The 27269-nt window shown below is 39.1% G+C and overlaps 1 protein-coding gene across 1 annotated transcript in view; it reads right to left on the bottom strand.

Annotated features, from left to right (window-relative positions):
- PRAG1 (PEAK1 related, kinase-activating pseudokinase 1) overlaps positions 1-27269 on the bottom strand; it is a 70677-nt gene that overhangs the window by 6009 nt on the left and 37399 nt on the right. The window contains exons 3-4 of the mRNA XM_007948874.1: positions 17762-17919; positions 2536-3293 (exon numbers count right to left, since the gene is read on the bottom strand). Coding sequence (XP_007947065.1) covers positions 2536-3293; positions 17762-17919 — 916 coding nt within the window. The remainder of the gene's footprint in view (positions 1-2535; positions 3294-17761; positions 17920-27269) is intronic.

Below are 27269 nucleotides of genomic sequence, written 5' to 3'. Positions count from 1 at the left end.
GGGCTGTGGTTAAAGCATTCAGCTGCTAACCAAAAGGTGGTAGTTTGCATCCACCAGCCACTCTGCAGGAGAAAGATGAGGCAGTCTGTTTCTGTAAAGATTTACAGCCTTGGAAACCCTATGGGGCAGTTTCACTCTGTCCTATAAAGTCACTATGAGTTGGAATCAACTTGATGCCAGTGGGTTTGGTTTTTTGGTTTGAGGAAAGTTGCCTTTCCTGCATTGGTCATTGGAGAATAGAATCAATTCTACATTACTATATGAGGCCTTAGAAACCAAGCTGCTCATGAATTTACATTATGCAGAGATGGATCTGGCGGGTCAGGGCTTTTCCACCATGTCCTTCTGCTGACCACATATTGCCCCAATGCCCCCAATGTCCCAGTTACTTAAGAATATTAAAAAACAAAATGCTTTGCTGACATTCTGATTCATGGCAAATCCAGAGGATCTTGTACCAGGTGGCCCCTTAGTTCCTTCAGCAGAATCAAATCACTTTCTATCCCATATAGAAGGGGGAGTAAGCCGCTTTCACTAGGCTCTTCTCAAAATGCAAACATCAGCTATCTCTTGATACTAAATGGATGAGTTCCCAGGTTCAGCCCCAAGAGACAAGATAAGAGCAACTGATTAATTTGAACAGAGGAAGGGGTCAAGGTGGAAACAGAGATAATTTATAGATCACTGTCATTCTCATGTTTACCATTCAGTGGGGCTAGCAAAAATGAAGAATTCCTAAATGCACTTCCATCCCCTTGTCGTTTCAAGGGGTTCAAACTTATGTCCCTTTCATTACATGAGAGCAGAATCTTAGCTCTGGACCTGCAACAACTCCAAGCCAAACCTGGTCTTCTACTGGATATAGCACCATCCCAATAGGGAAGGCAATGCTGGAATTGATTTTTTTGTTTTAATTTTGGTTGGGGATTGTCAGGGAGGTATAGCATACCAAGAAAGTAGCCACCAGTTTAGATAATAAACAGGCAATGAAGTTTGAGGAATAAGTCCAGAGAATCTTATTCAGGACTTTGTATTCTCTTCTCTCTAGTGCTTGTTGTTGTTAGGCATCATGAAGTTGATTTGAACTCATGGCAATGCAGTGTGACAGAGCAGAAATGCCCCATAGGATTTCCTAGGCTATAATCTTTATGTAAGCAAATCACCAGGTCTTTTCTCTGTCAGAGCCACTGGTGGGTTCCACTTGCCTACCTTTCCATTTGGAACCTGAGTGCTTAATCATTGTACCACCGGGCCTCCTTATCTAGTAGCTACCATCTTGATTATACTCCACTAATCTATTGAGGCACTAGATTTCTGTATAATAAATTATAGAGTATTCTAGTAGCCACCTCCTTTGTCTTTTCACAGGAAGGCAGCAAGTACTTGTATATAGTACTTGAACATATAAACCAGAGGTTCCTAATCTATATTTTCTGGTGGTATCAGAAATGTCTTAATAATCTCATTGTAATTTTCCTTAGCTAATAATGATAATATTAAAAAAAAATTTGCTGGTAAGCAAGAAGTTACTCCATCAAAGCCACTTTACTTTAGTTTACCATTTCCATTGTTCTAACTGGAAGAAAAAAATGCCTTGGGACAGATGATAGCAGAAGAGAGAGCAGAGTATCTCTCATCAACCTGCATTTATAGAAGTGTCTCAGACCATTCAAAGAACATGAAAGGACCGGAGTCCATGGCAGACACACCACAGTGGCCCAAATGGATGTGGACTGCTCAATCAGCTGGACCCTCAGAGAGCAATGAGATGTGGTGGCAATAGTTCTGACCCAAGGTCAAAGATTATTAAAGAGCCATGTTACCTTGAACCAGTCACTTAACTTCTCTGAGCTTCAGTTCCCTTAACTGATGAAACTGTAACCTAGGCTTTGGAGACAAACAAACCAGAGTTCAAATCCACCTCAGCCACCAACAAGCTGTGGGCAAATTACTTAGCCACTTTGAACCTTAGGTTCCCCATATATCTTGTCCTACAGAATAACTGAAGTATTAGTGGTAATAAAGTTAATCTACCCAGCCAAAAGTCTGCTTGTAGGGTAAGTGCTCAATAAATGCTATTATTATTCTTATTATTTCATATGATGACTAGATTTATTTCATATGATGACTAAATCTAACAATCCTTCTGGCTCTAACAGTTGGAGAATAATTATCTTAATTATTCACCTCCCTCACTACTTTATATGCTCCAAAAGGAACTCAGATCAGTGAAAACCTGCTGAACAAATCAATGACTCTCTATTGCACGAGAAGGCAACTTGTTTTCTTAATCCAACTAGATCATATATAGTCCATTTTTTAAAACAAAGAATGAAGCTTATATTCATATAACAAATCTCACAGCACCACTTCCTAGGCTAGGTTGAGAGTGAAATTATTAAGTATTAAAAGGAATTTTAGTAACCAACCCTGCTCATAAAGCCTCGAGAGATGAAATGATGTGCTCAAGCCACAGCTCTGGCAAAGCCAGGACCAGCTAGTCATGTAGCACCACGGAAGGAGGGAGATACCTACTTTCACAGCATAGGTGCTGCCAGGGTCTTCAGAGCAGGTGGCACAGTAATAAATGGCATCCCCTGAGTCGCAGCAGGGCTTGTTACAAGTCAGTTTGAAGAGCGACCAGTTGTTCTCATTGAAGTGAAGCTCCTTTTTCTGGCCACCCATGAACAGGTCCTCACACTTGGCTACGAGGCGGAGAAGGGACTGGGCAAAGAGGCCTCCCATCTTGGCGTAGGTGCCCTCCTTGCTGCTAATGCTACTCAGGAGGCTGTGCAGCTGCAGATGGGAGCTGGCAGTGGAGACCTGGCTGGACACACTCAGCTGGGAGGAAGAGGCAGAGGGGGCCCCTTTGGACTGGAGGCTGGGGCTCCCACAGCTGCTTTTGCCACTGGCCAACCCTACTGCAGGGGCCCAATGACCGTTGCCTTTGAAAGTTTTCTCCAGGGGCTCAGAAGAGGAGAAAACATGATGGTGGCGGTTCCCAGAGCTTGAGGAGTAATTGAAGTGAGACTCTTCATGGACACAGACGTTGGTTTCAGAGTGGCTGAGGTTCAGCTTGGGACTTGCTGCTCTTGGTTTGGAAGAGCCTTGGGTCCAGAAGAAGCCATCTGGAGAGGAGGCTGCCCTGCTCACAGTCTTTTTCTGGGGGAGTGGAGGGGGTTGCAGGGAGCCACTGGGGGACACATCCTCAGTGGAACCCGAAGGGAATGGAACAGGAGCAAAGAGTTTCTTCCCACTGTTGGTGGGTGAGTGAGTTGGCTCATAGGATGGTCCTGAAACAGAGAAACAGAAACAATCTGCTAATTTACTGGAGGCCAATACCACTATGGGGTCACTTCTGTTTTTTTTTTCCATCAAAGAAATTTCTTTGCTTGTACTTTTAAATTTGTCTATGTCTTGAATAGAGAACATAAGCAAAGTGTACATTATCAAAATGCAAAAAAAGACAATTCAGTCTTCTTCCTCTCCCCATCCCTTAGCACCTGTCCCTCTCCTCCTAATAGCAGTTTCTTATGCATCCTTCTGGAAATTTCTAAATAAACACAGACAAATGCATACATACTCACACGCACACACACACACACACACACACACACAGACATTAACACAAGGGAGAGCAAATGGTGCCCAAGTTTGGAACCTTATTTTTTATTCACTTGACATTATATCTTGGAGCTATTTTCATTCAGGTGTACAGATCTAAGTGTAACAGCTGCATCATAATATATTATTATATGCACGTACCATAATTTAACCAGTCCCCTCCTGACAGTCGCTTAAGTTGTTTCCTGTATTTTGCAAACAATGCTATAAAGACAACAACAAACTTGAACATATGTGGTTTGACTGGATTTTTAAAAGTCAGGTTTATTGAGGGTATAATTTACTGACAGTAAAATTTGCCCTTTTTAGTATGCAGTTTTGTAATTTTGACAAACACCTTATTGGGGCTAGGGGAAAAAGGCAAACCTGGAGCCATAAAAATTTTAGAAGTTGGGGGGATTTGATTTTACAAGTGAGGAGACATATCTTAAGGGAAAGTGAATCTTTCCAAAGTCCCTCTGTTGCCAGGGTGGTGTGTGTGGACACTCGATCACAGTAGGGGAAGGTTTGATGGCCTACATGACCACAGGACTCCAAACTGCATGGGCCATTCAGAAAACCTGGGAGCACATAAGATGGTGAGATGGATGGCTAGTTTAGAAAGAGCAGAGACTGGGCTGTAGCTTCACTCTTTATACTGAAGTTTTGACTGGAGGTTTCAGAACAAAACAAAGTTTCAGGTAAAAAAGATGTAGAAAAGTGGTTAGAGATATTGGAGAGAGAAGTAAATTGAAATAATACTAATTTCCTTCATTCTAAGAAATGACTACAAGATGTATCCACTATTTTTTCTGTCTTTATTATACTTTTATTTTAATCCTATTATGCTATGATCCTTTCCCTCTGTCTGAAAAGTTGTTTTTTTGCTTTCTATTTTTTTTTGTATCCACTATTTTAATAACAGCTTTTAGGGGGATAAAAGAAACATTAACTGCATTCATAAGTTGTAAAATGCATCTTATTATCATGAAGGTTAAAATATGAAGGAAATATGGGTCTTATATTCAAGAAAGTAGATAATAATGATTTGCATGCCTCATTGGGCTCACTGGGCCATGCCATCTTTAGGACAGGGTATACAACGCTTCCTGTATCTCTCTCCACACTAGCAATGTGACTGGAATGAAAAAGAGACAAGTATAGAGGCTGAGGCACATGATAAAAGGCCCCAAAGGAAGCAAATTGTCTGGTAGTTTGTCTTGCCTCACCCAGATGTGCCTGAATCTTCTGGGGTAGCACTTTCAGTTAACCTTTGCTCACCCACACTGAGCCCTTCTCTGCTTTTACAGCAAAGTAGGGGCAGAATGGGCCCCTGAGGAACCATAACTGGTACAAAGCATCTCAGATTAAGATGGGATCTGCTACTTTGGATGCGCCTATGAAAGAAGTAAGGTGAACTGGTGGCACAGTGGTTAAAACATATGGTTGCTAACCAAAAAACTTGAACCCACCAGACACTCAGCAGGAGTAAGATAAGACAGTCTGCTTCTGCAAATATTTACAGCCTCAGAAACCCTATGGAGCAGTTGTACTTTGTCCTGTAGGGTTCCTATGAGTCAGAATCCTTTGGGCTTGAGTTTCTGGATGGAAGCAGTTCCCTCTAGGAAGGACGGTGGATGACCACATCAGCTTAGCCTCACTGATGCCAGGCAGCATCAGTGTGTGGCAGGGGCCTCCGGCCAAGTATGACTCCAAATGCAAAGCTCATGGGAGGGCAAAGTTGGTGCATGCAGCCTCTAGAAAAGAGGAGCCATCGTGTTCATAAAAAGAGAAACCCTGAGCTGCTGAAGCAGGCTGTTGCTCCCACACTAATGCCTTTCCTGGCTCCACCATCTCTTACCAGACCCAGAGGGGAGCACAATGCTTCTCACACTCTCCCGGCCCACTTCCACATCTGCAGTTGGCAATTACTCTTGCTTTTCAGTGATTTATCAAGATCATGGCAAGTTTTCCTTCCCACCTCACCCTGTGTTGTTAATGACAAGCTAGGCTGATGCCAGCAAGGCTGAATGAGTGATTTGTAACTCTTCCAGGAGGGCCTGGGTTAATGATAAATCATGCAGTGACTGCACAGTCAAGATCAGCAACTTTATGTTGTTGTTGTTATTGTTAGTTTCCTTCAAGTCAATTCCAAGTCATGATGACCCCATGTGTGCAGAGTGCAACTGCCCCACAGAGTTCTCAAGGCTGTGTCTGACCTTTTGGAAGGAGATCTCCAGGCCTGCCTTCCAAAGCACATCCAGGTGGGTTTGAATCACAAACCTTTTGGCTGGTAGTCGAGTGCTCACTTGTTTGTGCTACCCAGAGACTCCTAGTCAGCTTTACATTTCCAAGTATTTCCCCTTCATAGTCAAAATGAGGAGAGTGCAAGAAATAGCTGGCCAAGGCAGAGAAGCTTCTGCCTGCAGCTCATCTCAGCAGACTCTAAAACCTGGAGTCCACAGGTCTTCCTACCATGCACTCCCCAGACAGAACCTCTTCTCCTTCCAAGGGCTCAGGGCTAGCAATGGGGGTCAAAGGAGGGCTAAGGTGGGTGATTTTCTTTCTTTTTCTAGTTGGAGAGGCTGAGAGAGGAAGAAAGGAATTACCAGCTCTTAGGCTAAAAGAATATAAAGAATGGAAAGAAAGGAAAAAAGAGAAAGAGAGAGAAAGAGAAGGGAAGGAAGAAAGAGAAGAAAAAAACAAGGAGAAAGAAAAAAAAAAAAAATGAAAGACAGAAACAAACAAAGGAGTTGCTGGGTAGCACACATGGTTAAACACTGGACTACTAATGATAGGTTGGTGGTTCAAACCTACCCAGAGATGGTGGGGAAGTAAGGCCTGGAGATTTGCTTCTGAAAGCTCACAGCATTGAGAACTTAATGGAACAGTTTTACTCCGCACACATGGGGTTGTGCCATGAGTCTGAATTGAGTAGATGGCAACCAGCAACAGCATGCTAAAAAAGGGAGTGCAGAATCACCTATGAGATGATTCTACGAGGTTCTCAAAGGGCACAAAGCCTCAGAGACCATGCACCTAGTGGAGGATCAAGAGTACAGATCCTCAAGAGTAGGTAGAAACATCCATTTCCTAGTGTCTCTGCATTCTGGGCAGAGAAACCTACCACCACTGGGGTGTCTGATTTTCAATTATTATGAACAGGCAGGAGAGTGGGCTGGGGAGAAAGTGGGGGGTAATCAGAATCCTGAGTCAGTGTTTTAATCAGCTACTCCCATCACAGGGCCAACCTGCCTGGGGGCCAGGCCTGCTTCCTGGTTCCCCAGTCCAGAAGTAGCTTCTTGGCTAGTTCCTTCTTCAGGTCTTGTGCTTATTTCTCCATTTTTTTGGTTTTATCATCCTTGTATTTAGCACATGCCTCTTCTTAATGGCTCCAATATGCCCCTTTCTGCTTCTACTATGATTTGCAGAATAATAGCAGAATGGACCCTTGCCTGCCATTAACCAGCAGTCGACCTTACCTGGTAGAGTTTCCTCATTTACCAAATGACTAGATTGCATCATCGGGAAGGGCCCTTCCAGCACTGATAGTCTATAATTTCAGCCACTCTCGCCATTTTCAACCTCTCCTAACATGCATTTTTTTTGTCTCAATACTTCCCCTGAAATAAAGTATTTCTAGACAGATGGTTAATTTGCTTCAAAAGTTCCTCTATCTTAGTTCCCATACCTGCCTCTGGTCCTGTTTCCAACATGTAAAGATTTCAGGGAAATTATTTTAAAATAAGCTGTAGCACTTCCCTAAATGACCAAAGAGAATCCAGAGCTTCTGCTTTAGGCTGTAGTTCAAAGCCAGTGTAAAAAACTGAGTGTGTTAAGACAGCTGGTATGATTTTTTTTTTTTCTTAACCTATGCTGTTTCCTCTTGCCTTCCTGTGAAAACTGTTAGTCAGTAACTTTCATCAGGTCTATATATCCCTGTCACATGGGGTCACTGTGGGTTGGAATTGACTGGATGGTAAGGCAACCTTAGAAACAGAGAAGGGCCTGCTTCTTGTGTTCCTTCTAAATGTTCTGCTTATCTCCAAGCTGCTCCAAGGATAGTCTTTTTCTTTTCCTGAAGGACGACAGAGGTAGCTCCATTGGCCTGTTTCCTGCCTATATAATTCCAAGAGGCCGACAGTGTTCCTTCCTTTCATTCTTTCTCTGTCCCCTTTAATTTAAGCTGATGAGTTTTCTGCTTTAGTAATTGGTTAGATCCATCAGTCACATGTTTAGTCTCTTTAATAAACATTTGTGTAGCCACATCCTTGGTGAACATTGTAGGATATGTTACCTACAGAATTTTCCAAATATTTAAGTTCTGTTTTCATTTTGCACAGTTCATTTTAAGTCCATCTCTTTCCTCTGGCATTTTATTATAAGTGGCCAGGAGAAGCCATGTGGCCCCTTTAATCTTGCTTAGAAGTCTCCTCAGCCAGATATCCAAGTTCATTACTTACAGGTTCTACCTTCCATTAAACATTTGAACATAATTCAGACAAGTTCTTTGCTACTGTATAAAAATCATTACCATTCCTCTACTGTCTAATCACATGTTCATCATTTTCTTTTAAAGCCTCACCAAAAGCACATTTAACATCCATATTTTTAGCAAGATTCTATTGTTGGCACCATATGTGTTCTCTTAGACAACAGAGACTTTGCCTATAGCTCTCCTCATTTCTTTCTAAGCCCTCACCAGAATTGCCTTTGACATTCATAATTCTACCAGCAATCTCTTCAAGGTAAACCAGGCTTTTACAATTTGGCACCTTAAAACTGTTCCAGTCTCTACCCACCACTCACTTCTAAAACCACATCCACATTTTTGATATGTTAGAGCAATATCCCACTCTTCTAGTACCAAATTCTTAGTTATCTAGTGCTGTTATAATAGAAATACCACACATGGATGGCTTTAACAAGCAGAAATTCATTTTCTCACAGATTAGGAAGCTAGAAGTTTGAATTGAGGGTGACAGCTCTGTTGTTGTTGTTGTTATGTGCCGTCGAGTCAAACCCAACTCATAGCGATCCCTCCTTGGGTTTCCGAGGCAGTATCACTACGGAAGTAGGATTGCCTAGGAAAAGGCATATCTTTGTTGGCTCTGAAGGAAGACCCTTCCTTTCTTCTTCAGCTTCTACTTCCTGGTTCCTGGAGTTCTCCATCTGTCTTGTCATCTATCGTACCCCATCTGTGCTATGCTCACTATGCTCTTTTCTATCTCAAGAGATTGACTCAAGATACACCCTGTGCTAATCCTGTCTCATTTACATAACAAAGTCACCCATTCCCTAATGGGATTATTACCACAGGTTAGTACTTACAACACACATATATAAGGGACAGGATTCAATCCATAACAATGGTCCAAATGGCTAACATGCTTGGCTGCTAACTGAGATGTTTAAAGTTCAAATCCACCTGGAAGCACTTCATAAGAAAGGCCTGGTGATCTACTCTCAAAAAATCAGCCACTGAAAACACTGTGGAGAGTACAATTATACTCTGACACACAAGGGGGTCACTATTTTCTTAATCAACTTGAGGCAACTTGTATACCCCATAGCTACCTCGATAATCCTGGGATGGGATACTGAATATTAGGAGAAAGGTGTGGCTCTAAAGATTAGTGTGTGGGCTAGCTACTTTTTCTTTATTTCTTAGATGATATAAATTATCTCTCCAGTAATCACTCTGCAATGCATGTACTAATCAGAGTTAGGCATGGTGTAAAAGAAGGTTTTTCCCAAACATTTCCTCAGCACATGTAAAGGACTATAGCTACCCAAAACTCATCACCTGTAACGTGGATTGTACAAATGTAAGTGGACATTCCATAAGCATATTATGACTTTTGTAGCTGCTGAAAAAGAAATTTCACTGGTATATCCCACCATCCACTGATGTATCCTTCTGAATGTATGGATCTTTAAAGCTGTGCTCCAGGTGATGACAGCTGGTGAGAAGGCCATAATTCATTCTGAGAGTCACCAAACACCTCAGGGCCATATAGCTTCACAGGGGTTAATATTCTTAGGACTACTCTGAGGCAAATGCCAAAATGTGGTCTTTCTGGAGGAAACTGTGATCTCTCTAATATGTACAATCGGAGGGCACTCCTAATGACCCATTTTAACTCTGTCATTCTCTTGATCCTTACTTGGGGAACTACTTACTCATAAAGATGGCCTCAGGCACCACAGAAGCTAGATTCTTACTACTGCAGCAGCTGCCACTGTTCTGGATTTAGAAGAACCAGCAAGAAGAAAGAAAAAACAAATATGCACTGATACTCAAAATAATTTCAAAATTCACAGGCAAACTACTGGTTCAGAAAAATATGCCTAAATAAATCATCCTGGAAAACTTTAGCAAACAAACTGTATTCTCAGGACTCAGATCCAATGGGACATGAGACTAATCCAAATGTATTCTTGTTTTACACTAGTGTTTAGATTGCCCTGTTTCCAAATTCTGGGTTATAATTAAGGGTGTAAAAGGGGGTGAGAATACAAAACACTTCTCCAGGAAGTTTGCCCTCTGTTATCATTAAACCACTCAAAACCAAACCAAACTCACTGCCATTAGGTTGACTCTGACTCATAGCAACCCTCATGGGTTTCCAAAGCTGTACATCTTTACAGAAGCATACTGCTTCATCTTTCTTCCACAGAGTGGATGATGGGTCTGAACCATCGACCTTTTTGGTTGGCAGCCAAATGCCTTAACTACTACACAACCAGAGCTCCATCATTAAATTGCTCCAAACCCCCCTAAAAAAAAACCCAACTCACTGCCATTGAGTAGATTCCGACTCATGGCGACCCCCACTTTGGGTTTCTGAGGCAGGGTATCTTTACAGAAGTGGATTGCCCAGTCTCCCTTCCACAGAGTGGCTGGTGGGTTTAAACCGCCAACTTTCTGGTCAGCAGTCAAATGCCTTAGGCAGGTATTAAATGATTTTGCATACTAATTAGGCCAGAGGGTTCCAAAGCTCGGTTCCTAAGTTTTCTTTCTAATTTCCAATTTTGCATATACAGCAAGTCCCCTCCTGAGAGTAGAGCACCCTGCCAACTCTCTAGTGTGTGTGGTCCAGTGGATAAAAAGTGCTTGCGGTGGCAAATAACACATATGGTGCACTGGATGGAATCTTAAAAAGACTGAGGGGAAGCTATACTAGTTTGGTATATATTATACATATCATTATATTTAGAAAGTGGAGAAGAGAAATCAGGATTTCAGTGGTCAGGAAAAATAGCTTAGCCTCTTTGCAGCAATGCAGGCCAAAAGTTCAAACGTGGTACTGTGAGGTTTTCTTTATTATAGCGTCCTTTCCTCTTGCTCGGTTTTAATAGGTACTTCCATTGTTCTCTACAGCCAAAATGAGGGCTGAGCTTACAGAGGAAGTGGTCAGTCCTGTTTTGAGCCATATGAATGAGCACTATTTGGCTCTGTCTGTGCACAGCTCTGCTTGTCTGACTGCAGCTGTGAAGAAGCAAACAGTGGAAGCAAAAGGTTGAGTCCCAGCAAAGACGCCCCAAGTTCAAAACTTTTAGGTGTTCTATTTGATTCTTTTCTAATTTCGAATAAGATAAAGCAAATTGAATTTTCTTTTGTTTAAAAAACTTGAAGTAGTCTATGAATTGATATTTAAATTAAGATAGTAGATTTTATAGCTGAGAATGTCTATCTAGATTATCCATTCATTTAGTCAGTATTTCTTGAACATCTACGAAGTGTAAGGCATAAAGAACAACACAAATGGAGAAACCTCCTCCGTGCCCTCATGGCCTGCCTACTTCAATCCCCTCTTGTTAGAAGTGAGAAGACTAAAGCTCCTTGCCAACGTCACACAGTAAGTGGTGTGCATATAGGTTTCTGCCAAACTCCCTAGAACCCCCAGAGGACATGAAGGATGGCGGTGAAGGGGATGTTCTGGCCTTATATGTAACTTTTCCTACATAGAAATATTCTGTAACCTTTTGTTTGATCCCACAATCAGAAGAGGCTCAGCTCTAAATGTATAGGAAAGAAGTACAGCCTTTCTTCAAAAGGAATCCTGGCTTTTTCAATAAGGTAAACGTGGTCTGAATATGGAAGCATGTTATTAGCATATTACAACTGCTGGGGAAATGTGACATTTGTGAGGAGCTGCTCTGGACCACTTAATCATCCCAGGAAACAATAATTAGGATAGGAATGTGATTTACATGCAAAAGAATAGAAACACTGTCTTGGTCTGGAGAAAAGGCCGTAGGTAGCTTGGATTCTTTGTCCCAAGCCTAATTGTGGTTCTAGAATCAAGATCTTTCAATCTCCCACAATCATGACAACAACTATCATTAAGTGCTTAAGAGTAAAATTAAAAGTGAGTGTAGGAGTAAAAGAAAAAGCACTCTCATATGTTGTTGACGACAGTTTACAGTGACATTTTTAGAGGATAATTTGGTAATATCTTGTTAGAATGCATATATATATTTTGACACATCAATTCTATTTCTTCCAAGAAGCTATCCTACAAATATAGCTATGCTCACCAAATCATGTTAATGTATGTCATAATATCTTACCACAGTCTTGCAATGGAAACAACCTAAACATATAGGTATCTGAGAGAAGGGCTTACCTAATTCAAACAATGAAAAAATATACAACAATTTTAAAAACATGAGGTAGATCTAAAGGTCTTGATTTGGAAAGACTTCAAGATATATTAAGTACAAAAATGTATACAATCAAATTTTTGTATTTAACATATGAATGAAAATTTGGGGATGGCAGGAAAAAACCTATTAGAAGACTGTAGGTGGGAGTTGGGATCAGAGTGTCAGAAGACTTGACCTTTCGTTTCATAGACATCTCTATTCTTTAAATTTTTATCTGAGACATATATTAGCCTCATTAAAATAATAATATGTATTTTAAAATTCAGCTTAAAGGCAATAAGTTTAAATGAAGATGAAGCCTCACTGTAGTGATATTATAATGGCTCAGGCTACAGACAAACTTCAAGATAAGTAACTTTTCCTTCAGGATATTTTCTTCAGCCTTCAACACAAATGCCCCACAATGGAGTTCACAACTCAGTTTGTCTTTACAGGAGGCACATACTATTTTAGAGCAAAACACTAATGTACTATATTAAACTGAATATATGAATTCAGGAGTAAGTGCCATAATGAGTCTGTTTAATAGACACAAAATACGCTATTTTTAAGCAAAGGGTCTTAGATGTCTTTTCCAGGAACATCTTTTTAGAAAATAGTATTTCTTTCTTCTTATAGAGTCTCAGGTAGCAGCATGAGTGGGGGAGCACATGTGTGGTGAAGGATGGGCTATCACTCACTCTGACTGATATCTGATCTTTATGGCCTTCCTGTGGGTCCCCTTGACAGGCACCCGCTGTCCCTCTTGTCTGTTTGATTTTTCTCTACAGCACCTACTGCCACCTGACACACTAACTACTTTACTTCCTTAACTTCCTCAATGTCTATCTCTCCCATTAGAATGTAAAGTCCATGAAAAAAGGGATTGGGTATTTTTTTCCCCCCACTGCTGTGTTTTCAGCATTTATAACTGTACCCACCATGTGGTTAATGTTCAACAAATACCTATCAAATGAATAATTGAATTAATGTATAAATTAAAAAAAAAAATCTGCTTGGCATTAATGTTGAGAAAAACAAGATGAATATTGTCAAGATATTTAATTAACTGTTTGTGTCTCCAATCTGTTACCTATATAAATAAAAACGATAATAAGCCTGACTTGCTGTGTATGTTGTTGTTGTTGTTGTGTGCCGTCGAGTTGGACCCAACTCATAGCGACCCCTCCTTGGGTTTCCGAGGCAGTATTACTACGAAAGTAGATTGCCCAACCTTCCTTCCAGGGAGTGGCTGGTGGGTTTGAACCGCCAGCCTTCTGGTTAGCAGTCAAGTGCCTTAGGCACTACACTACCAGAGCTCCCTGCTGTATGTAGTCATGTGAATTTATTGTCTATGTTGCTGTTGTTGTCAGGTGTCTCAAGTCAACCCACAACTCAAGAAGACTCTGTGCACGACACAAGAACATGTTGCCTAGCCCTGATCCATCCCCATTATCAGCTGTGGACTGGAATTTCTGATCCACAGGTTTTCACTGGCTTTGTATTAGAAGTAGATCACTAGGTCTTTCTTCCAAACCTATCTTTGTCTGGAAGCTCTGCTGAACCTTGTTCGTCATTACATGCAGGGTTTCAATGGGTGGTGACTGTGCATGAAGCCCACTGCCCAGGAACTAAACCTGGATCTCCCATGTGGAAGGCAAGAATTCTATCACTGAACCACCACTGCCCCCTTACAGTATATAAACATACCAAACTGTGTAGTATAAATACCTGCATTCACTGTCCAGTTTGACATCTACTGCTGGTGCCAACAGTTTCAGCTCAACAGAGCATTCAACTTTGCTATACTATAGGAATTTGGCACCCACAAATGTTTTTTGAATTGCTGAATTGAATTATAATGTTATCCTAAATCAAAGAGGTATTGTAGTTGGGTGCTGTAGAGTTGATTTTCACCTCCTCCTGACTCTATGTGACAGAGCAGAAATGCTCCATAGGGTTTACTTGGTTGTATTCTTTATGGGAGCAGATCACAGGTTTTTCTCCAGCAGAGCTATTGGTGGGTTTGAACCAGCAACCTTATGGTCAGCAGCCGAGTTCTTAACCATGCTATGATCTTAATACAACATTAGGCTTCCATACTTAAAAGTAACCACTTAAAATACAAGTGTCTTCTGATGACCCTTCTGGCTGATCATTTAGCCAATCACTTTCCTATCTTGTCCATTGATTTGTTCACTACAAATAACCTACCCTTTGGCAGCCTCGGTGGATCTGTCTTGACACAAGCAATCTGTCCCTCCCAAAACAAGTATATATCCCAACAACTGCTTAGATGGATTTTTCCTTCCACTGAGTTGATTTACTGTTCAACTGAACTTCCCATTTGGACAAATGGGATAACAGATGTGCTTTGAGGAATATGAAATGTAATACAGGTATAAAGATGTGCAATTAATATTGATATAAATGATATATTATACACATAAAATTTAGATAAACTGCTTTAAACATATAAGTAAAAATGTCAATTACATTTGTTTTTCTTATAAAATTTAAAACAGGTTTTCTTTTTTGCCACAAAATTTAAATAGCAGATAACTAACTTTAACCACTAATTCTGGTGAGGTTCTAAGATGTTTACTCAAACTATTATGGAATACCCTGGAAAGATTTTGTCCTCAACTCACACAGGCCAGCCTATATGAATACTGTTTTAATTAGTGAATTCTTACTCATAATATAAATTTATTGTCTAAAAATCCTTATTTAATAAATAATATTAAAGAAAGGGCACTATATACTAGTTTCAAAGAACTTCAAATTTAACTCTTTCCACCTCTCCTACTCTAATCCCCTCATTCAGCTTCAGTACTGGATACCAAATAGCAACAAAATGTATCATGGGTAAATATTTCAGCTCTGAAGTAAAAGTGAGTAAGGACCCATGGAACTGAAAGATAATTGTTCAATAGCTGATCTAAATCATGCTGCCTTAGTTAATGATGAGAAGTTGAATAAAGGATTTCTCACATCACATAACCATTGGGTCTGTTTCTTTTCCAGATCAATGTTGTTTTTAGCTGACTCATAGTGACCCCATGCACAAGAGTATAAAATGCTACCCAGTACTGTGCATGTCATGGGGCCATGACCAATTGTAGATCTGAGTGACTCCTCCTCAGGTTTCTGAAGCAGTATCTCTATGGAAGCAGATTACCTATTCTTCCTTCCGAGGAGTGCCTGGTGGGTTTGAACTGCCAGCCTTCTGGTTAGCAGTCAAGTGCCTTAGGCATTACACTACCAGACCTCCCTTATGATCTGTAGGGTATTCAAAGTATTCAGAGGCTGATTTTCAAAGTAAATCACTAAGCTTTTCTTCCTAGTCCATTTTAGCCTGGAAGCTTTGTTGAAACCTGTTCATCATGATACCAATATGCAAGCCTCCGTGGACAGACAGGTGGTAGCTGCACTTGAGGGGTACTGGCTAGGAACTGAACCCAGTTCTCTGGCATACATGCAAGAATTCTGTCATTCAACCACCATTGCCCTCCAGATTAATATTTTTTAAATGTTAAAAAAAAAGCCTTCAGTTTCTTGCCAGTTTCAAAGCATGGTTCTGAGTATAGAGCCATGTGCACAAGCAACAGATAGAACAGTTTGGTCTAAGGGCTGAGTCCAGTGCTGGGGTGCCTTCTTGTTGCTCTGGGAATCCAAACTCCATTGGCTCAGGATAAAGGAATTACTGGCTTGTGATAAAAGAATAAACCATGAATTCATTTTAAGTTATACTTTCTAATCAGAAATGAACATGAGAAAATGTCTGAGTGAGGTATCACCCTTATAGTCAAAAACCTCTCAAAGCTCCTACCTCAACAAATTGAGGATCCATTGCCTGCCCCCAGAGTCTCTTACATTTCAGCCCCCTACTTTCCATCCAACCTCACGTCCCATTTTTCCCTCATCTACTTACTGAAGTTGGTCAGGTTGGCCTTATCCTTTCCCCAGTATACACTGTTCTCCCCATGCCTTTGCTCCTCTTTTGTTGTTCCCTTAATCTGGAAAGCCCTACCTTCCTCCCTCTACTCCCCAATTCTAACCATACTTCAGACATAAGCTGAAGTCCCACCTTGTTGTTGAATAAAGCCTTCTCTGAACCTCCATCAGCCTTCACTGCTTTCTCTCACCTGGAAACTTATAAGCACTCATGTTCTGAGCAGCCCAATTTCCTCCCTTTCTCCATCCACCCATGTGTCATGTGTTTTAGTCTATCTTGCCAGCTACACTGTAAGATACCTGAAGGTAGACAACAGGATTTACTTATTCTGAGATGCAAAGTGGTGTGGCATTTAAGTCTAGTTCTCATCATCATCATCAATAACTGCTGGCTGGTGACCCAGTGGAGTGCTCCACTGTAAACCGCACCCTCAGAACTGGGCATAGTCCTAAGAAGGCAGTTTGGGGCTGACCAGCATAGGGGCTAATGATTCATGTGTCCAACCCTCTATGGAATTATCTGCCTCACGGAATTTTTGCAGAAAGGAATGGGCAAAGGAAGAAGATAGAAGCCCACTAAACTCTGTACAAAGAAACTTCTCTTTTGCCACCTTTCCTTCAAAATCAAGACTAATTATATTTCCTGTTTTTAAGCCACAGCAATCAGAGGTGTGCCATCAAAGCATACCACAGACCGACATATAACACACTTTTCTGTCTTAGCCATTGTCCACCAATGAGGTAGAAAAATGTTGGTGACAGTAAATTTACAATGGAATCTTCTACTACAAAACTGCCTACTGAGAAGAAATAGTTCCATTAGAGTAGAAAGGAAGTCATGCTAGCACATGTTGAAACCTACCACACTATATCATGTCTAAAAGAAACACAGGAGAGGGCACACACTCAAAGGAATGTTGAAAGGGTGAGAAGTTTAAAATACTATCCATTTAGGACACAAACTACAGAAAAACAAGAATCTCCTTTTAGGAATATGTCCAATCAGGATATATCCACAAATTATGCCTTACAACTTAATTCCAAAAAATGTTATGGACAGTGGCCTAATGAAGCCTCCAGGCCTCCAATTCAACAGACATTCATATAAACGTCTGTTGCATCCAAGTATGTGTATGTATGTGTGTGTGCATGGGCATATGTGTGTTTGAGAGAGAGCAAGAGAGGAAACGCAGATGGTGAGAACTTGTGGTTGGTTTGCACCCAGCCATGTATGGTGACAGAAATGAAGAGAGAAGACCTGTATGTGGATGGCCTACTAACTAAGGAAGCAAGACCCTTCAATATGCTTTAGATCTTATCCTCCTCCCACCCTGTTGCTATGTTGCTTAATTGGAGAGGACAATAAGGGGCAAGGAAGCTTATCATAAACTCAATAGAGAAATAACTTCAGTGGTGTCGTTGGAGTTTAGACCATGGGGACAGCAGAACTAAGATAGAAGGTCTACCTCTGCCTTCTAAATCCCAACAATGAACCCAGAACTGGCCTAGCAGACCAAGGAAATCATAAGTCTCCAGTCAAATCTGTTACCTCCATCACTGCAGGTCCTGGAGTCCGAGGCCAGGCTGTCTGTGGATCCAGTGGTGAAACTGACGTGGATGCCCCTGAAGGATGGGCTGAGGCTCTCTGCTGAGCCCTGACTCACTTTTTCCAAATCAGAGCTGCTCTTGTTCATTTTTAAAAGGTGCCTGGAAGATGTAGAAACAAACAATAAAAATAATTCATTTGGTTTCCATTCAAAACCCACGCCAATGGGTCATGAACCTACTATGCTCTTGAAGCTTAGCCAATGCTGACAAGTTGATTTTGGAAAAAGAGGAGGGGCTCTGCTTAAATATTAGGTACTTGAATGCTGGGAGACTTCCTGAGTACAGTGTGGAGAAGAGAGTCTATTATATTTAGATAAACTCTAAAATTAAGATTTGGGAGAAACTACTACCTTCATAATCTGATTTCACCTGCCAAAATATTTATGTCATTTGTGATAGCCTGTGCAACACCCATACAAAGAAAATACATTATCATACATGCACATGCATAGAGATATTGAGTAGATTTTTTAAGATCACAGGACAAGGGAATTGTAAAGTAGGACTAAAAATATGGAATTTCTTTTTTGCCTGGTATTTTCTTGCCATGACTGCTTCAAAGAATCTAGCATGTTCTTTGGAATTAAGGAAAATTTTATTTAATTTTAACTGGACTTCCAATTAGAACCATGTTAACATAACTGTTATTCTAAAACTATGGAATCTGCTGTTAGATTTTCTATGAAGTATTTTGTTGAATCTGTAAGACAGCATTACACACCTATCAGGGGCTGAAAAAACCAAATTCAAGAAAAGAGAGCTTGCCTTGGGGACAACAGTTCCATTATTAGGTAGATGTTTAGCTTATTGATTTCTCCATCTCCCTTTTCAAGGACTACAACACATGAATATTCACTTCTGACCTGACATTTTCACCAAGAAGTTAGACAGACCACAATCAATCCAGCTTTTTCCCTGGAGGTGGTAGCCCAGATTTGTCTGAACTGGTATTTCCAGATGACATTCCTGTTCCCACTAGAGCAGATCTATATCTCAATATGTGCTGTAAGAAATACACAATTCAGTATTGATTTGGCATCGGAACTGCCTTATTTACTATACATGACCTTACAGTCAAGAATTTATTGATTGTTCTTTGTGTTCAGCATTGCTAGGCTAGGCCCTGTACTGGTTTTCATAGTCACTGGAATCCCTTGTTTGTAAACAGTTGTTGACAGAAAGATTTAGAAAAATTTGTTTGCTACCATGAAAAGTGCTCCCAAGAAATATGTCCTTCTCCCTACCTTCAACCCTTAGAAGCACATTAAAAAATGTTTTGAAGCTGTTAGATATAAGCATGACAGTGATGGAAAAGTTATGACTAATAGTACTCTTTGTATTTCCCATATCACTGTAGGAAGCATGAAAATATCAAATCCTTAGTAAGTTTTATGGCAGTAGATTATCTTTATTTTACCCAGTTGTAAAACAGAGTCATAGAAAGTTTCATAAAATATATTTATCCTCATCAGATTCATTCTTAATGGCTTTCTTAGAAGAAGCCAGGATATGAAATTGTGAATAATGAGAACTCCTCAGTCTAGGAAAGAAACCAGCTCTATGGCAGTCCAATTACTCTGACCCCTCTGTAGTGGTCTCTGGGGTCCATCAGTCCTTAGGCCCAGAACATGGACAAGGGAGAGCATCACCATGGCTGTGAGCTTGTGTATCTTCTTACTCCACAAACATAGACAAACACTCAATAAAATGTATCTAGATAAAATATTAATTTAAAAAATAGGTAATGTGTGTGTGAGTATATATACACATACATGTACATAAGTATGTATACATATAAACACATACACAGTTATTTAAAGTAAAACCCAAGAATAAAAATAGAAAAATTCTCAGGAACCAGATGCAAAGAGGAAACTCAATACCACAGCACTACAAGGGATCAGTACTAAGTGTATGTTTGCAATAGGTTTCGGTACATGTTTTTTTATCAGGTTAAGGATGTTTGTTTCAATGCCAAGTTTTCTAAGAGTTTTATATTTTTTAATCATTTATGGTTACTGAATTTTACCGAGTGCTTTTCTGGAACTATGGGGAAAAAAATATATCATTTCCCTCCTTTATCCTGTTATGGATAAATTATATTAATTTTTTTTTTTTAATTAGCCCATTCTTGGACATTTTGCATCCACTTGTTTTACTACACATTGCTATATTCAGTCTTACTAGCATTTAATTTAGGATTTTTAAATTTATTTTAAAAAATGAGGTTAGACCCTATAATTTTTCTCTCTGGTATTAGGGAAGGCCAGAAATACCAGTGTTGGTATAAAGGTTATATTAGAATCATAAAATAAATTGGGTAGCTTTTTCCTCTTTTTCAATGATCTAATATAATTTGCATAAAATAAGGATTATGTATTCTCTGAAAAATTGCTAGAATTTAACTATGAAACCATATATGCCTGGATGCTGTAAAAGTAGAAGTGAGATCAGTAAAGATTGGCTCCAATAAATCTAGGAACATTGCTTTGAGGAAAGAGATCAAAGAAACAGACCCTGTATATATAGTTATTTGCTTGTGACTAGGGTAGCATTACACCTGTGATGGGAGGATGTAGAAGTTAGTTCATGATACTGAGAAACTGGCTATTTACCATAGAAGAAGAATGAAGGTAGAGCTATATACAACATCGTGTAGAAACATGAATTTTCAGTGGAATCCAAGGCTTAGACATTAAAGTTTTTAAATCATTTAGAGAAAAATATCAGAAAAAATCTTCATGACATAAGGGTAGGAAAAGATCTCTGAAAAGATTTTTAAAAGAAGAAGAAAAAGAAATGCAAAGGAAAGATAGATAAATTTAACTACTTTAAAATTAAAAACTTCTGTTGTAACAACAGCAAAAAGATACCTCGAAGAAAGTGAAAACCAAACCTCAAATAACTGATGAGGTACTAGTGTCTAGAATATGAAAATAGCATCTATAAATCTAAGAAATAGACAAATGACTCATTAAGAAAAGGACAATAGATAAAAATAAACCATTCACAGAAGGTCAATCAGCACATGAAAAGATGGTCAACCTCATGTGCAATCAGTTGTTGCTGTTGTTGTTGTTATGTGCCATTGAGTCAGACCCGACGCATAGTGACCCCTCCTTGGGTTTCTGAGGCAGTATCACTATGGAAGTAGATTGCCCAACCTTCTTTCTGAGGAGTGGCTGATGGGTTTGAACTGCCAGCCTTCAGGTAGCAGTCAAATGCCTTAGGCACTACACTACCAGAGCTCCCTGCAATCAGTTAGATAGAAATAAAATGGCCCAAGTTCAACAAAAAATAGTAAAACACGCAAAATTACAAAAGAAGAAGGACCAATCAAAAGCAAAATGTGAAGAGGAAATTTCCGTTATGGAGGCCAAACTAATAAAAAAATTGGAAAATTTTCATATTGGGTGCTAAATATGTGTAAAGACAGCAAAGAGCATACAGAAAACAAAATAGCAAAGATCAGGAAACAAATGGAGGAACAAAATGAGAGAAAAAACAAAGAAACTGAAAACATGTTTAAAAAAAACACACAAGGAACTAATGGAACTAAAGACTAAAACAACTGAATTAGAAAAAGCAGGAGAAACACTCAACAAGAGTCAAACAGACAGAAGATAGAATAAATAAATAAACTAGAAGATACAATACTAAATAACTGATTTTATCAGCTCTTAAGAGAAACAAGAGAAAAGAATAAAGAAAAGTAAACAAACCCAAAAGGATACATGGGTTTCAATTAAGAAATCTAACATTCGAATTATTGAAATTCCACAGTACCATGACAACAATAAAGGGATAGAAATGACTTTCCAAGAGATAGTCAGAAAGGTATTGCAAACACCTCTCGTCAACATCATGAACAGTAACTACACATGTGGACTTCGCCTGATGGAATACATGGGAATCAGGTCAACTACATCTGTGGAAAAAGGCTATGGAGAAGCTCAATGTCATCAGTAAGAATAAGACCATGAGCTAATTGTGCAATAGAGAATCAATTGCACATATTCAAACTCAAGTTGAACCTGAAGAAAATTAAAACAAGTTCAAAAGAGCCAAAATACAACCTTAATTATATCCCACTTGAATTTAGAGACCATCTGAAGAACAGATTTGAAATACTGAGTACAAATGACCAAAAACCAGACAAGTTGTGAGAGGACATCAAAAACATCATACATGAAGAAAGCAAAAGGTAATTGAAAGACAGGAAATAAAACCAAAAACAAAATGGATGTCAGAAGAAACTCTGAAACTTGCTTTTGTAAGTAAGTAAGTAGCTAAAGTAAATGGAAGAAATGATGAAATAAAAGAGTTAAACAGAAGATTTCAAAGGGCAGTACAAGAAGACAAAGTAAAGTATTATAATGAAATGAGCAAAACCTGGAATTAGAAAAACAAAATGGAAGAATATATCTGGCATTTCTCAAGTTGAAAGAACTGAAAAAAAAAAAAAAAAATTAAACCCTTGAGTTGCAATACTGAAAGATTCTTTGGGCAAAATATTGAATGATGCAGGAAGCATCAAAAGATCATGGAAGGAATACACAGAGTCACTGTATCAAAAAGATGTGGTCTATGTTGAAGCATTACAATAGGTAGCATATAATCAAGAACAGTATTGAAGGAAGACGTCCAAGCTGCACTGAAGGAGCTGGTGAAAAACAGAACTCCAGAAATTGACGAAATACTCATGAGATGTTTCCACAAACAGATGCAGTGCTGGAGTTGCTCACTCATTTATGCTACATGGCCACATGGTCAAAAGACTGGAAGAGATCCTTCTTTATGTCCATTCCAAAGACAAGTGATCCTACAGGATGTGGAAATTATTGAACAATAACATTAATTTCACAACAAGTCAAATTTTGCTGAAATAATTAAAAATGGTTGCAGCAGTACAGTGACAGGGAACTGTCAGAAATTTAAGCCAGATTCAAGAGAGTGGAATCAGGGATATCACTGCTAATGTCAGATGGATCTTGGCTGAAAGCAAAGAATAACAGAAAGATGTTTACCTGTGTTTTATTAACTATGCAAAGGCATTCTTCTGTGTGGATCATAACGAATTTTGGGTAACATTGCAAAGAATGGGAATTCTAGAACACTTAATTGTGCTCATGAGGAACATGTACATAGATGAATAGGCTGTTGTTTGAATAGAACAAGGGGATACTGCATGGTTTAAAATTAGGAAATGTGTGAGTCAAGGTTGTATTCTTTCACCATTCTTATTCAACCTGTATGCTGATCAAATAATCTAAGAAGCTGGACTACATGAAGAAGAATACAGGAGGAAGATTCATTAGCAACCTATGATATGTACATGCTATAACCTTGCTTGCTGAAAGTGAAGATGACTTGAAGCACTTAGTACTGAAGATCAACAACTTCAGTATCGATTACACTGCAACATAAAAAAAAAAAACGCAAATATCCCCACAACTGGACCAATAAGCAACATCACAATAAATGGAGAAAAGATTGAAGTTGTTAGGGATTTCATTTTATTTGGATACACAGTCAATGCCCATAGAAGCATCAGTCAAGAAATCACACGACATACTCCATTTGGCAAATCTACTGCAAAAGATCTTTTTAAGCATTAAAGCAGAAAGATGCCACTTTGAAGACTAAGGTTCTCCTAACCCAAGCCATGGTATTTTCAATAGCCTCATATGCATGTGAAAGCTGGACAATGAATAAGGAAGACCAAAGAAAAGTTGATACATTTGAATTGTGGTGTTGGTGAAGAATATTGAAAATACTATGAACTGCCAGAAGAATGAACAAGTCTGTCTTGGAAGAAGTATAGCCTGAAGGCTCCTTAGATGTGAGAATGGCCAGACATCACCTTATATACTTTGGTCATATTGGCAGAAGGCACCATTCCCTGGAGAAGAACATCACGCTTGAGAAAGTAGAGAGTCAGCCAAAAAGGGGATGTTCTCCATTCAAATGACTGGCTCCTGGTCTATGTACAGGCTTCTCAAGAGCACAATTAAGTGTTCTGGAATTCCCATTCTTCTTAATGTTCCCTATAATTTGTTATGATCTACACAACTCAATTATTTTATATAGTCAACAAAACCCAAGTAAACATCTTTCTGGTATTACTGAACAAAAACAACTGCCAATCAAAAATTCTTTACCCAGCAAAGCTGTCATTCAAAAATGAGGAATAAGTCAAGACAATTCCAAAGACAGAAACTCTAGAAATTTGCAACCACCAGAGTAGCTCTGCAATTATTACTCAAGGGTGTACTCAAATGGAAAGGGAAGCGCATTAAATAAGCAGTTATATAAATATATATATACATGGAAAACAAAACAAAACTAAGCTAAAGCTCTGGTGGCATAGTGCGTAAGGTATTTGACTGCTAACTATAAAGTTGGCGGTTCAAACCCACTAGTGACTCCTCGGAAGGAAGACTGAGCAATCTACTTCCCTAGAGATATTGCCTCAGAAACCCAAGGAGGGTTCACTATAAGTCAAATAGACTCAACAGCAAGGAGTTGGTTTTTCAAGAGAGAGAACAAGAGATCTCTAAAAAACTCAACAACATGGGCAATCTTTATGGGCCAAGTACATGGTATTTTCAGGGAATAAACTTAATAATTAAATCCTAACAATGCAACATGTAGTTTATTAGAAATAAGTACGAGGTACACTAACAGAATAAAGGCTGTACTATGTCAATGGAGACACATCAACAGAAGTGAGGGAGGGAGGAGGATATCAGGGATACATTTATTATGCTAAATATGTGTGATAATTGTTGTCTTAAGTTAAATATATTTCAATTGTAAGCTGTGTAATTTAATACATATGGTAATCACTAAGAAATCACTAAGAAAAAACATTCAGAAGAAGGCAAGGAAGCAAAAAAACACTCATCACAAGAAAGCAGGCAAATACAAACAAAAACACAAAAATAGGAATAAAAAAAAAAAACAGTGAAGATATGAAACACTCAAAAAATAAATACCAAAATGAGTGAGGCAGACACTTTGCTTGTTGTTGTTGTTGTTATGTGCCGTCGAGTCGGCCCCGACTCATAGCGACCCCTCCTTGGGTTTCCGAGGCAGTATCACTATGGAAGTAGGATTACCCAACCTTCCTTCCAAGGAGTGGCTGGTGGGTTTGAACCGCCAGCCTTCTGGTTAGCAGTCAAGTGCTTTAGCCACTATGCTACAAACAACAACAACAACAATGACACTTTGCTTACATAAATTTAAATAGTCTAAACATCACATGCAGAAGACGGACAGTGCCCAACAGGTTAATAAAGACAAAATGAAACATGATTCAACCTTCTTCTGTCTACAAGAAAAAATATCTTAGATATAAAGACATAAACAGACTGAATATAAAAGGATAAGGAAAAAAACACATGGCATGCAACCAGCAAACAAAAAGAGCAGGAGTGGCCACACTGATATCAGATAAAATAGATGTTAAATCAAGATACAAAGAAGGACATTTTTACATAATAATAAAAGGGTCAATCCAGCAAGAAGATACAATTATAAATATATATGCACCTAACAACAATGCACCAAAAGAAATAAATACTGATGAAAGGAGAAATAGACTATTCTACAATAATAGTAGGTGATTTCAACAAACCACTTTCAATTGCACACTGAATATCTAAAAGTGGATAACTAGGGACACTGATGGCCTCAGGCCTCAGGCCACCTGCCACACCCAAAGCTGGAAGTTCAAACCCACCAGCTGCTCCCCGCCAGGTAGCTGGGCCTTCTCTTTGGGATCTCGGGTAGTGTAGTGCCTAAGGCACTTGACTGCTAACCAGAGGCTGGAGGTTCAAACCCACCAGCCACTCCTCGGAAAGAAGGTTGGGCAATCTTCTTCCATAGTGACTGCCTCGGAAACCCAAGGAGGGGTTGCTATGAGTTGGGGCCAACTTGATGGCACACAACAACAGGGACACTGAGAATTTAAAGAAAACCCTAAGCCAACTGGACCTAACAGAGACATATAAAACACTCCACCCAAAATCAGAACAATACACCATCTTCTCCAGTGCACATGGGTCATTTTCCTGAATAGACCATATTCTAGGACACAAAATGGATTTAAAAAGATTGAAACCATACAAAGTATCTTCTCTGACAATAATGGTGTGAAGCTAGAAATCAACAACAGGAAAATAAAGGAAAAAATACATGGAAACTAAATAATACACTACTAAAAAACTACTGGGTCATAGAAGAAATTAAAAGTGAAATAAAAAGAATTCCTTGAATCAAATGAAAACACAATATATCAAAACCTTTGAGACACAGCAAAAGCAGAGGGAATTTCCTCAGAGGGAAATTCATAGTACTAAAAAAGAGAAAGACTCAAAATCATTAACTTAAACTAACGACTTGAACAAATAGAAAAGGAAGAGCAAAGGAAGGCAAAAACTACCATAAAAAGGAAGTAATAAAAGTCAGTAAAGAAATAAATGAAATAGAAAATAGAAAAACAATGAAAAGAATAAATAAAATCAGAAATTGGTTCTTTAAAGGAGAAACAAAATAGACAAACCAGTGGCTAGATTGTCAAAAGAAATAAACCAGAAGAGACAAATAACCAAACTAAGAAATGAAATGGGTGACATCACAACCAATCAAACAGATAAAGAAGATCATAACATTAACATGAAAAATTGCACTCCAAAAAAATTGAAAACCTAGATAAACAAGACAAATTCTTAGAAAAACACTACCTTCTCAAACTAACACACACACACGAAAAACGTGGAAACTGAAACAGATTCATTACAAAAGAAAAGATTAATGATATTATTTTGAAAAACAAAAACAAAAATAACTGCCAATAACAATAACAAAAAAGCCCAGGGTCAGATGGCTGCACTGGATGATTCTACCAAACACTCAGATAAGAGGTGACACCAATCCTACTCAAATTCTCCAAAAACACAGACAGGAAGGAACACTACTAACCTCTTTCAATGAAGCCATCATAACCCTGATACCTAAACTAGGCAAAAACACCACAAAAAAGAAAACTACAAGCCAATGCCCCTTCAGAACATAGACACAAAAAGTTTCAACAAAATTCTAGCCAACAGACTTCAGCAACACAGCATAAAAATCATACACCATGATCAAGTGGGATTCACACGAGGTTTACAAGGGTGGTTCAACATTAGAAAATCAATGTTTTCTATCATATAAATAAAACAAAAGAACCTTATGATCATATCAATTGATGCAGAAAAGGCATTTGATAAAATTCTACACACTTTTCTCATAAAAATTCTCAGCATAGTATGAATAGAAGGGAAAAGTTCAACATAATTAGGGGCATCTATATAAAACCCAGTCACTAGTGCTCAGATGGCTCCCTTGTTACCCTCCCGAGAGGGACCGGGTCTCCAGGAGCAAGGTAAGCACAGGCGGGCTGG

Source organism: Orycteropus afer, unplaced genomic scaffold (assembly GCF_000298275.1).
Source record: "Orycteropus afer afer isolate SDZICR_OR568_19922 unplaced genomic scaffold, OryAfe1.0 scaffold00230, whole genome shotgun sequence".
NCBI classification, from domain to species: domain Eukaryota; kingdom Metazoa; phylum Chordata; class Mammalia; order Tubulidentata; family Orycteropodidae; genus Orycteropus; species Orycteropus afer.
This window is presented reverse-complemented; position numbering and strand designations above follow the sequence as displayed.